Below are 13077 nucleotides of genomic sequence, written 5' to 3' on the forward strand. Positions count from 1 at the left end.
TTTTTAAATCTCAGTCTTAAATAAATTGTGGCTTATATACAGCACTACTTTCGTGCTTTTAGCATGCTCACAGCGCTTTGGTCCAATTTCAGATGTGGACCAGTGGGGGGAGGGGGTATCTAGGAAAAGGTTTTTCCGTGCTGCCTTTAGGCGCTCAGTAAACACAACTCTGCCCGAGTCAGGTGTCGAACCTCGAGCCCCCTTCATAGGTAGCCAGGCCAAGCCAAGTTCAAGCGCACTTAGCCTCTCGACCACGCTTCCCACAGTCTTTAGCTGGATTCAAACACTGGGCCTCAGGTTTGGAAGCTAAGCGATTTACCATTTAGCCAGACTCTCTCTACAAAGCTTAACTGTACTTCCCACATACTGTATACCAGCAGTGCTACATTGCCCTAAAGCAATATTAGTTAAAGCTTAGGGCCCAAAAGAGATCTGGGACTTTTGAAGTCTAGATCCGTTCGCCCGTATCAAATAGCTAGCTATTTATATTTATCTTACATATATGCTTATCGCTAATGTTACGTGGCTTTGCTATGGTGCGGGAAAGGGGTCAAATTTGAAATTACATTAAATATTACGCCTGTCAGGTTTAGGATTTATTTGCGTTTTCAACTAGCTGTATACTGTTAAGGTCCCGGGGTTCAACCTGACAAGAACATCACTCACACACAGTCGTACATACAGTAAACAACTAGGTGAATAGTTTAAATAACAACAAAAATAAATGAATTTAATTGTATGAAACATATATGTGTATGTAAAATGAGGATGACAAATAGACAGTATATATATTAGATATATATATATATATATATATATATAATAGGTATATATAAAGATATTATACAATAATTAATTTAAGCACCTTTGCTACGGCTATTAACTTGTCACCCTGGCTTTATGGTCCACCAGACTCTGACCGACTGGCGTCACAACACTGCCAACCTCGGTAATAGTAAAGTTTGACAATGACAATGAAAAAAACTGCAATATGTATTTTTGAGACGGCAAGCGACGCCCACAACTCCAACACTGGCACCCTATAAACGAAATAAACACAATACTCTCAACTTCTACACTAAAAATAGAAATAGTGACAACCTCATACAGCATACAATAATAGATATCACAAACGAATAACTCACCCTAAACAGGGGTCCCAAAAATCCAACTGAATAATAAGTCCGAGAAAATGGTACAGACAAATAACGTTTTACGGGCCAACACACCTTCCGTTACAACCAAACTCAGAGGGTGAACTGCCTCATGACAAAGAATGACCCATAGATGTCACCGGACTTTGTGACGTAGCAAAACAATTCAAAACAAAAAAAATACAAGACTCTCGCCCCGTACACGTACTACCAGTAGAGGAAATAAAAAAAACAGAGTTAGGAGAAAGAAATAGACACTTGTCTATACTACGCGACATCCCCCCTCCTCGACGAACTGGAAATTTTGAAAGAAATTCCAGTAATCAAAAATCCTTTCGAAGACAAAACTTTGTAGAAAGAACAAGGAAGAACAAAAAGATCATAAGTGCATCTATGTAACATTTCAAAATGTAATAATGGAAGAAAAAAAATGATGGGGAGTCACCAATTAATGAACCAATGAGACACAATACACGTCAAGATAAAGATCCAATAACAAAGAAAAGTTGGTTACCTTGACTTTTAAGGTGACCCATATCAACTTGGGCCAAGAACCAAGTTATATTACAAAATCATATTTACAAATACAACATTAATATAATATACCAAATTATATTCATGGTAAATAAATACACATTATATTCTTGAAATTAGTAGCATTTGCATAATATAAAACACAAGTTCAAATGTTATAACACATAGAGACATAATATAAATGGCGGATGGAAGTCTATATAAATCTTAAACAAAGATCAGCCAGCAGATTGTTCTCTCCCTTTACGTGGGCAACGTCAAAGGAGTAGTCTTGTAGCATCAATGCCCATCTTGTGATACGTGCAATGGTAAAGTTTGTGCTCCTGAGATACGATAAGGCCTTGTGATCAGTCAGCAGGGGAAATCTTTTACCTGCTAAATACCTGTCCAGTTTCTTTTCAGAATATACTATGGCTAATCCTTCCCGTTCAATAATAGAGTACTTCTGTTCCCGAGGCAACAATTTACGGCTTACGTACTTTATGGGATGTAACATGCCTTTGATACACTGACAGAGAATGCCAGAAATTCCTTTATCTGAAGCATCTGTCTGAAGAAAAAAAGTTAGAGAAGTATCAGGTAAACGAAGAATAGGATACTTAGACAAGTCTGCAGCCTATTCAATGCCAACGCACACTTGCAGTTCCAGTTTACTTCCATAGGTCTAAATATTGGAACGTTTGACCAACAAAGCAAATATATATATAAATATATATATATATATATAAAACAGAGAATCAAAGTTATCATATCGTTACCCCCGCGCACTTATACGATGTGGGACAACTACAATAGTTCTACCTCCAAGTTTGGACTTGTCTAAATATTTAACTGCTCTCGCAACATCGGCCAGGTTCCTTAACTTTACATGACCTACGCCCATCGACTTCCCGTTTGCCATTAAAACCTCCACAAATCCCACTAAACCAACATCTCTAAATCTATCTTTTAACTTCTGCCAGTTAACATTGAATGGCAAATTTTGAACAGTTACTGTGTAGCGATCCGGCACTAACTTATACCCACGGCGACCATCCGAATCGCGACGACCCGCTAGTCATCTATGTCTTGACCTTTGATCTTGATCGCTGACAATATCATTAGAGTTCACATCTTCAACATCAATCTCGTTAGACGGGGAAACACCTTTACGGCACTCGGTTGAATTATGCCCCTTTTCACCACAACTGAAACACACAATTACCTTTCTTTTACCCACAGGTTCACAACATGCTGCCGCCACATATACACTCTCTTCCTTACAAATCGGCTCATCTGACCCAGCAACCTTAAAGCCTTCTATAACTTCCAGCATGTTCTCTACTGTTCTGTGCTTGCTCAAAACCAGTTGCCTGTATACACGACTCGATACGCTTTCTAAGATCCTATCTTTGATCAACAGATCTTTTAACTCCTCCACTGTTTTACCGACTTCGGCCATCTTGCACCAATTGTCTAAGGCCGTTTTCAATTCTGTTACATATCTCCTAAAGTCGTTTTGACTTGGTCTCACGAGATGGAATCTTTTGCATCAGGTTTCCGCGTTGATATCTGCATGGCGAAGAAGTGCAGTCTTGACTTCTTCATAATTCTCGCTAAGGAACAGACTGTCCCTTAGCATGAAGTTTCTGAGTGCGGTGGTCAGTTTATATGACAACAGCAAGGACCACTCTTTTCTCTCTATTTTGCACCTTGCTGCAACGGCCTCAAAGTGTGTTAGGTAAGCTAGGAGGTCGTCGTCATCTTTCATTCCCTGGAAACTCTTGTCAAGCCTGTCTAAGACATTCTTGTATCGCACATCCCCTGACTGTCCTGCCGCCCCGCCTGCCTCTGGCGCAGACTTTTCTTTAAGCCTAGCCAGTTCCAACTCCTCTTTCCTCTTGATTGACTCCTTGGCATCTCTTTCCTTCCATCTTTCGTGCTCCTCGCGTTTGGCCTTCTCATCACGTTCAAATCTCTCTTCTTCCTCTTTCTTCCTAGCCTCTTCTTCTGCCTTCGCCTCTTTCTTTCTAGCCTCTTCTTCTGCCTTCGCCTCTTTCTCCAACTTCTCCTGCCGCTCAAACCTAGCCTCTTCCTCTGCCTTCGCGACTTCCTTATCTCTATCATATTCAGCTTTCCGTTCCTTCACATATTTCTCTAGCCTTTCCCCTTCGTACCCCATAGCACGGCCATCACTAATAAATTGTGACGTTACCGTTAACCTGGTTTCCATGGTCTAAGTGCCTTACTGTGTTAAGCTAAATCAACTAATACTATTATTATTATTACTATGATATACTATAATATACAGACATAAGATGTAAACTACAACCTATGAGTGTGTCGTATGGCAGAGAAAGAGAAAACCTATCTGAGCAGTATCCAACGTCGGAGAGAAAACGCCTCACTCCAGGCCGATGCGTAGAAAGGTAGCTGCTACAGGGACTTCCAACACACCAACACAGGAACGATGGCCTCTAACACCGGTATCAACGGTCAATCCCCACACACTTGTCTGTTGTCGGGAGCGAGAAGACACTCGTCACTCGGTCATAAGTGAAGCACAAAATTACATGAAAGAAAAAATTAAATAAATGAATATAAATCACAATCTTGAAATATCAACACCTATAGTCATATGATGATGAGTTCAAAATCATCAATGATGAATTTAGCATTGGTACAATCCTCAATATCAACAATCAACACAAAGTAATATGGCGGTGAATTCAAACAAATTAATGATAAATTTAACAATGTTTCAAGCCTCTGCTACTTTTGATGTCCAAACAATTATGAGAAGTACACAAACAATTTTTTTTTCTTCAGCAAATTGTACCCAATACATCAAATATAAATACAATAAAGGGGTATTAGGCAGTATATTTTTTTTTTTAAAAGATAACAAGACTAGATAAGACAATCTATGACCTAGTAGTCACAGTCCCCATTTGTCAGGTTTAGGATTTATTTGCGTTTTCAACTAGCTGTATACTGTTAAGGTCCCGGGGTTCAACCTGACAAGAACATCACTCACACACAGTCGTACATACAGTAAACAACTAGGTGAATAGTTTAAATAACAACAAAAATAAATGAATTTAATTGTATGAAACATATATGTGTATGTAAAATGAGGATGACAAATAGACAGTATATATATTAGATATATATATATATATATAATAGGTATATATAAAGATATTATACAATAATTAATTTAAGCACCTTTGCTACGGCTATTAACTTGTCACCCTGGCTTTATGGTCTACCAGACTCTGACCGACTGGCGTCACAACACTGCCAACCTCGGTAATAGTAAAGTTTGACAATGACAATGAAAAAAACTGCAATATGTATTTTTGAGACGGCAAGCGACGCCCACAACTCCAACACTGGCACCCTATAATTTAAACTTTGTCACATGTAAATTATGAGTGAGTCTGGTGTGAATGTACACTTTGGTTTCTTATAGTTATAATGTTTTTTGTTTGGTGTAATGCACAAATTGTAAGACAAATTTCCTTACGGATAATAAAGATTATTATTATTATTATTATTATTATAAACGAAATAAACACAATACTCTCAACTTCTACACTAAAAATAGAAATAGTGACAACCTCATACAGCATACAATAATAGATATCACAAACGAATAACTCACCCTAAACAGGGGTCCCAAAAATCCAACTGAATAATAAGTCCGAGAAAATGGTACAGACAAATAACGTTTTACGGGCCAACACACCTTCCGTTACAACCAAACTCAGAGGGTGAACTGCCTCATGACAAAGAATGACCCATAGATGTCACCGGACTTTGTGACGTAGCAAAACAATTCAAAACAAAAAAAATACAAGACTCTCGCCCCGTACACGTACTACCAGTAGAGGAAATAAAAAAAACAGAGTTAGGAGAAAGAAATAGACACTTGTCTATACTACGCGACTACGCGACAACGCCATTATCTCATATTACGATGCTGGATGTCAAAATGAATGGGCCCCTAAAAAGGTCAAGCCCACCTTGCCCCCAAATCCCTAGCTACGTCACTGCTGAAGTTCTGACAACAAAACAAAGTTGACTTCTTTTGACGATAAAATAGGTATTTCCAGAGATACTGATGACCACACTGTCACGGTATTGAATGAGAAACCTGCTTAGGAGAAAAAAATTACAGAAACCTTCTATATGAGCTAAAACTCTTCAATTTCTCAGGTTGAAATCCATAAAATATGAACTATACACTACATCAACACTACATCAACACTACATAAACTCGATGTGAATTTTGTAATTGTAGATTTACAAAAGTAAACTTACTATAATGTATGTAACTATTTTAACCGAATACGCTTATTATGCTTTATATATATATATATATATATATATATATATATATATATATATATATATATATATATATATAATTATATAATATGATATATATAAATCAATCAAAATAAAATGTTAACGGATTAGTTAATCAATTAGTGATAATTAATTCCGCTTTATATAGAAAAAAAATGACATATTTGGCAGTGATTTTAAGAATTTTCTCTTAGATAAGCGTTGTCTTTTCTTTTTGATAGTTTAAAACATTTTTTTGTTTATAGTGACTTAACTTCCTATTCTATAATTTTGCAGTTATTGTTACGGTTAAGCTATAAACATAATGACTAAACGCATTATTCAGTTATTGTTACGGTTAAGCTATAAACATAATGACTTAAGGCATCAATCAGTTTCTCCCAGCAATACGTGCGAGGTAACAACGCCTGGAGAACCTACTCCGCCACTGTGCTGCCAGGCTCCAGCTTCGTCATCTACTCAACACAGTCTACCTTTGGGTGCTACTTGTTCGGGTGGAGCGCCCGGGCCACCTACATGCACCCTGCAGGGTTTATATCTTCGCCAATCAACCTGGTAAGATAAGTTTTCACTTCAGTCGCCTGGTATTTTTTTTTATTAAACGAGAAATGTAAGAACCGCGGACCACTAAGTTACGGCCCACAATCTCTGCTGCGGGTTTTTGTTTATTTAAATTCTCTTTAGTTTGATGTCGTTCTTCATGTAGATAAAATGGACGAAGACAGAAATTTAAGACAAGCAAAATCAAAATAAAGTAATTTTAAAAAGGGTCTTTATAAGGGAAAGAACCGCACATTTACTACCATATCTTTCAATAATAATAAGGCTTTTCTTTGAGTCCGAAAAAGTAAAGGATAGAGCAAGATTTTTCTTCCTTTTCTATATAAAACACAATTAATTAATTACCACTAATTGATTAACAAATTGGTTAATGCTTTGATTGATTGATTTATGTGTTGTGAATGTGATCAACGATGAAAAATTGTGCAAAGTTTGAGCTTGATTCGAGAACACGCCTTGTAATTATATATATTTATACTTACATATTTTACCTGACCCCAAATCGAGATGGCATTCCATCCTTCGGACCCGGTCAGTATGGATGAGAGGCGAGTGTTGGCTTGTGGGCAGCCCAGCGATCGCAAATTTACCGCCCAGGCTTTTATCCACCTGTTATAGGTCACTCCATCTCTAAGAAATTGCAAAGGGAAAAGATCTCGTCTATCGAGACGTAAAATGCCACAGAGAGATTTGTCCGAAATACAAAACCAAAGAGAAACGAGAAAACAATTTTTTAATTAAAGACAGTCTTTTAACAATTATTTCCAAACAACAATCAATAAGTTTTTTTTTAAATATCTTATATACAGGTTTGTATCAAAAGTATTAAAAAAATGAGACCCTTGGATCTTATTGACAATGACTGCGATGGGAAAATAGATGAAGAAATCAACAACCAAATTGGTAAATGGCATTCACTTCTGCAAGTACACGCACTTCATTGTCTCTGTCAATGTAGCCCGCACACTTTTTTTAAATCAAGTGATCCTCCTTCATTTGTTGGGCATCCTTTAGTTACAGTCAACTAGTTGAGAGTGTTAGTATCTTAATATATGCACTTGTGGAAGGCTTCGGGATTCATCCCTGAGGGAGTACTTGGGGAAGGCTTTGGGATTCAACCCTGAGGGAGTCCTTGGGGAAGGCTTCGGGATTCAACCCTGAGGGAGTACTTGGGGAAGGCTTCGGGATTCAACCCTGAGGAAGTACTTGTGGAAGGCTTCGGGATTCAACCCTAAGGGAGTACTTGTGGAAGGCGTCGGGATTCAACCCTAAGGGAGTATTTGAGGAAGGCTTCGGGATTTAACCCTGAGGGAGTACTTGGGGAAGGCTTCGTAATTAAACCCTGAGGGAAATACAGGATACGGCGACCTTTAGGCAACTTTCAGTAGACAGTGCTACATCCTGGCAGATCATGCGACGCCCCTGATCCCAGATTGTATCAACACCCGCCGGTACTTTGAAAACATCCGTTGCATGAGGAGATCTGACCTTGGGTTAGGTGACACCGCTTTGCCTATAGCTAAAGCCTAGGCCTTTTTTAAAAAAAAATCATACGATGATTGGGGGCGTGGTGATTGAGTGATAAAGCTTTTGGCTTCCAAACCTGGGGTCCTCGTCCGGTGAATACTGGGATTTCGACTTATGGGAATTTCAAGGTGCCTTTGAGTTCACCCAACTCTAATGGGTGCCTGATTTGTTAGAGAAAGTAAAGGCGGTTGGTCGTTGTGCTGGTCACATGACACCCTGCTCGTTAACTGCTGGGCAAAGACACTAACGTCCTTAACTTCATCTGCCCTATAGATCGCAAGGTCTGAAAGAGGAACTGTACTTTTTATATATATCGTTTAGCTGGATTATTTATAGTCTCTTTGTATTTGAAAGAGGCATTAGATATATATGTAATACTCTGTGTCTGGTTTCTCCTAAACATAGATGATGATGGAGATGAACTTATTGATGAAGACTTAAATATTTTTACAGGTAATGAATTTTATAAAAAAAAAAGCTTATTTTAGGGAAATAAATTCCCTCTAACAAGTATATTTCTAAATAATGTAGAAGTTGCTTCCCTTATTCGATATGAAACAAAAGAATTAATTACCATTAGTTAATTGACTAACCGTTTAATTTTTTAATATCGATTCATGTTTTGTTAGATACAATAAATAATTGTTAAAAGTTTGAATTTGAACCGAGAATGGGTGTGGGATTAATAGTGTGTACACTTATCTAAGGGGACGAATTCTACACATTTAGCTTTGTTTGTGAATACTGAAGGATTCATTTCCCTTTTTAATATAATAGTTAAAATGATAATTAATTAAAAATGATAATTAATAAGTAATTATTAGCAATTAGATTTCTAAATGGTTAATTTTTTTTATTAATGTCTTGTCCACGCAATGAATTATTGCGCAGTTTCAACTTGATCCAGACAGACAGACAGACAGACATACAGAGTGAGCTGATGTAAGCTTTGTAAAATTTGCTTTGATCACTTTATCTCTACAGACAATAACACAGTTCGGACAATGTCATTGGTTGACTTCTTGTCAGGTAAACGACTCATCTTAAAACACATATGCTGACCGAATAAGATTGTTTATATGTTGTATATGATAGTAATCTGCAGACTTGAATGCAATAGGCCCAACATTTCTCTTGCCTTTAGTCTAGTCAGGTTGTATAAGCAAAGATCGGACTTGACCGAGAACAGGCGTTGTATTACGTCAGACCTGTGACATGGCAACGATGGACATTAGACAATGATTGGTCCAGGGAAACGTTAAACATGTATCAAGCTAGGACACAGGAGAAAGTTTGATATAGACAAAGTTAAACATACTACAAGCTAAGGATACAGGACAAGGAAAGACATTGGACAAGGAAAGACATAGGACAAGGAAAGACATAGGACAAGCTGAGGATACAGGACAAGGAAAGACAGTGGGCAAGGAAAGACATTAGAAAAGGAAAGACGTTGGACAAGGAAAGACAAAGGACAAGGAAAGACATAGAAAAAGGAAAGACATAGGGCAAGGAAAGACATAGGACAAGCTAAGGACACAGGGCAAGGAAAGACACAGGGCAAGGAAAGACACAGGGCAAGGAAAGACATAGGGCAAGGAAAGACATAGGACAAGCTAAGGACACAGGGCAAGGAAAGACATAGGGCAAGGAAAGACATAGAACAAGGAAAGACATAGGGCAAGGAAAGACATAGGGCAAGGAAAGACATAGGGCAAGGACAGACATAGGACAAGGAAAGACATAGGACAAGCTGAGGACACAGAGCAAGGAAAGACATAGGACAAGGAAAAACATAGGACAAGGAAAGACATAGGGCAAGGAAAGACATAGGGCAAGGAAAGACATAGGACAAGCTGAGGACACAGGGCAAGGAAAGACATAGGACAAGGAAAGACATAGGACAAGCTAAGGATACAGGACAAGGAAAGACATAGGGCAAGGAAAGACATAGGGCAAGGACAGACATAGCACAAGGAAAGACATAGGACAAGCTGAGGACACAGGGCAAGGAAAGACATAGGACAAGGAAAGACATATGACAATCTAAGGATACAGGACAAGGAAAGACATAGGGCAAGGAAAGACATAGGACAAGCTAAGGATACAGGGCAAGGAATGACATAGGACAAGGAAAGACATAGGGCAAGGACAGACATAGGACAAGGAAAGACATAGGGCAAGGAAAGACATAGGACAAGCTAAGGACACAGGGCAAGGAATGACATAGGACAAGGAAAGACATAGGGCAAGGACAGACATAGGGCAAGGACAGACATAGGACAAGGAAAGACATAGGACAAGCTGAGGACACAGGGCAAGGAATGACATAGGACAAGGAAAGACATAGGACAAGGAAAGACATAGGGCAAGGACAGACATAGGACAAGGAAAGACATAGACAAGCTGAGGACACAGGGCAAGGAAAGACATAGGACAAGGAAAGACATAGGACAAGCTAAGGATACAGGACAAGGAAAGACATTGGACAAGGAAAGACATTGGACAAGGAAATTCATAGGACAAGGAAAGACATAAGACAAGCTAAGGACACAGGGCAAGGAATGACATAGAACAAGGAAAGACATAGGACAAGGAAAGACATAGGACAAGGAAAGACATAGGGCAAGAAAAGACATAGGACAAGGAAAGACATAGGACAAGGAAAGACATAGGACAAGCTAAGGACACAGGGCAAGGAATGACATAGGACAAGGAAAGACATAGGACAAGGAAAGACATAGGACAAGGAAAGACATAGGACAAGGAAAGACATAGGACAAGCTAAGGACACAGGACAAAGAATGACATAGGACAAGGAAAGACATAGGGCAAGGAAAGACATAGGACAAGCTAAGGACACAGGGCAAGGAAAGACATAGGGCAAGGAAAGACATAGGACAAGCTAAGGACACAGGGCAAGGAAAGACATAGGACAAGGAAAGACATAGGACAAGCTAAGGATACAGGGCAAAGAAAGACATAGGGCAAGAAAAGACATAGGGCAAGGACAGACATAGGACAAGCTAAGGACACAGGGCAAGGAAAGACACAGGGCAAGGAAAGACATAGGACAAGCTAAGGACACAGGGCAAGGAATGACATAGGACAAGGAAAGACAAAGGGCAAGGAAAGACATAGGGCAAGGAAAGACATAGGGCAAGGAAAGTTATAGGGCAAGGACAGACATAGGACAAGCTAAGGACACAGGGCAAAGAAAGACATAGGGCAAGGACAGACATAGGACAAGCTAAGGACACAGGGCAAGGAAAGACATAGGGCAAGGAAAGACAAAGGGCAAGGAAAGACATAGGGCAAGGAAAGACATAGTACAAGGAAAGACATAGGACAAGGAAAGACATAGGACAAGGAAAGACATAGGACAAGCTAAGGACACAGGACAAGGAATGACATAGGACAAGGAAAGACATAGGACAAGCTAAGGACACAGGACAAAAAATGACATAGGACAAGGAAAGACACAGGGCAAGGAAAGACATAGGACAAGGAAAGACAAAGGGCAAGGAAAGACATAGGGCAAGGAAAGACATAGGACAAGCTAAGGACACAGGGCAAGGAAAGACATAGGGCAAGGAAAGACATAGGACAAGGTAAGGACACAGGGCAAGGAAAGACATAGGGCAAGGAAAGACATAGGACAAGCTAAGGACACAGGGCAAGGAAAGACATAGGGCAAGGAAAGACATAGGACAAGCTAAGGACACAGGGCAAGGAAAGACATAGGGCAAGGAAAGACATAGGACAAGCTAAGGACACAGGGCAAGGAAAGACATAGGGCAAGGAAAGACATAGGACAAGCTAAGGACACAGGGCAAGGAAAGACATAGGGCAAGGAAAGACATAGGACAAGCTAAGGACACAGGGCAAGGAAAGACATAGGGCAAGGAAAGACATAGGACAAGCTAAGGACACAGGGCAAGGAAAGACATAGGGCAAGGAAAGACATAGGACAAGCTAAGGACACAGGGCAAGGAAAGACATAGGGCAAGGAAAGACATAGGACAAGCTAAGGACACAGGGCAAGGAAAGACATAGGGCAAGGAAAGACATAGGACAAGCTAAGGACACAGGGCAAGGAAAGACACAGGGCAAGGAAAGACATAGGGCAAGGAAAGACATAGGACAAGCTAAGGACACAGGGCAAGGAAAGACATAGGGCAAGGAAAGACATAGGACAAGCTAAGGACACAGGGCAAGGAAAGACATAGGGCAAGGAAAGACATAGGACAAGGAAAGACACAGGGCAAGGAAAGACATAGGGCAAGGAAAGACACAGGGCAAGGAAAGACATAGGGCAAGGAAAGACATAGGACAAGCTAAGGACACAGGGCAAGGAAAGACATAGGGAAAGGAAAGACATAGGGCAAGGAAAGACATAGGACAAGCTAAGGACACAGGGCAAGGAAAGACATAGGGCAAGGAAAGACACAGGGCAAGGAAAGACATAGGGCAAGGAAAGACATAGGACAAGCTAAGGACACAGGGCAAGGAAAGACACAGGGCAAGGAAAGACATAGGACAAGGAAAGACACAGGGCAAAAAAAGACATAGGGCAAGGAAAGACATAGGACAAGCTAAGGACACAGGGCAAGGAAAGACATAGGGCAAGGAAAGACATAGGACAAGGAAAGACACAGGGCAAGGAAAGACATAGGGCAAGGAAAGACATAGGACAAGCTAAGGACACAGGGCAAGGAAAGACATAGGGCAAGGAAAGACACAGGGCAAGGAAAGACATAGGGCAAGGAAAGACATAGGACAAGCTAAGGACACAGGGCAAAGAAAGACATAGGGCAAGGAAAGACATAGGACAAGCTAAGGACACAGGGCAAGGAAAGACATAGGGCAAGGAAAGACACAGGGCAAGGAAAGACATAGGGCAAGGAAAGACATAGGACAAGCTAAGGACACAGGGCAAGGAAAGACA

The 13077-nt window shown here is 40.0% G+C and overlaps 1 protein-coding gene across 4 annotated transcripts in view; it reads left to right on the forward strand.

Moving 5' to 3' along the window:
- LOC106050624 (uncharacterized) overlaps positions 1-13077 on the forward strand; it is a 61517-nt gene that overhangs the window by 16000 nt on the left and 32440 nt on the right. For all 4 annotated transcript variants that reach the window (XM_056017200.1, XM_056017201.1, XM_056017202.1 and 1 more), the window contains 4 exons: positions 6416-6596; positions 7412-7505; positions 8535-8582; positions 9114-9158. In XM_056017200.1, coding sequence (XP_055873175.1) covers positions 6416-6596; positions 7412-7505; positions 8535-8582; positions 9114-9158 — 368 coding nt within the window. The remainder of the gene's footprint in view (positions 1-6415; positions 6597-7411; positions 7506-8534; positions 8583-9113; positions 9159-13077) is intronic.

This window comes from Biomphalaria glabrata, chromosome 18 (genome assembly GCF_947242115.1).
Source record: "Biomphalaria glabrata chromosome 18, xgBioGlab47.1, whole genome shotgun sequence".
NCBI lineage: Eukaryota > Metazoa > Mollusca > Gastropoda > Planorbidae > Biomphalaria > Biomphalaria glabrata.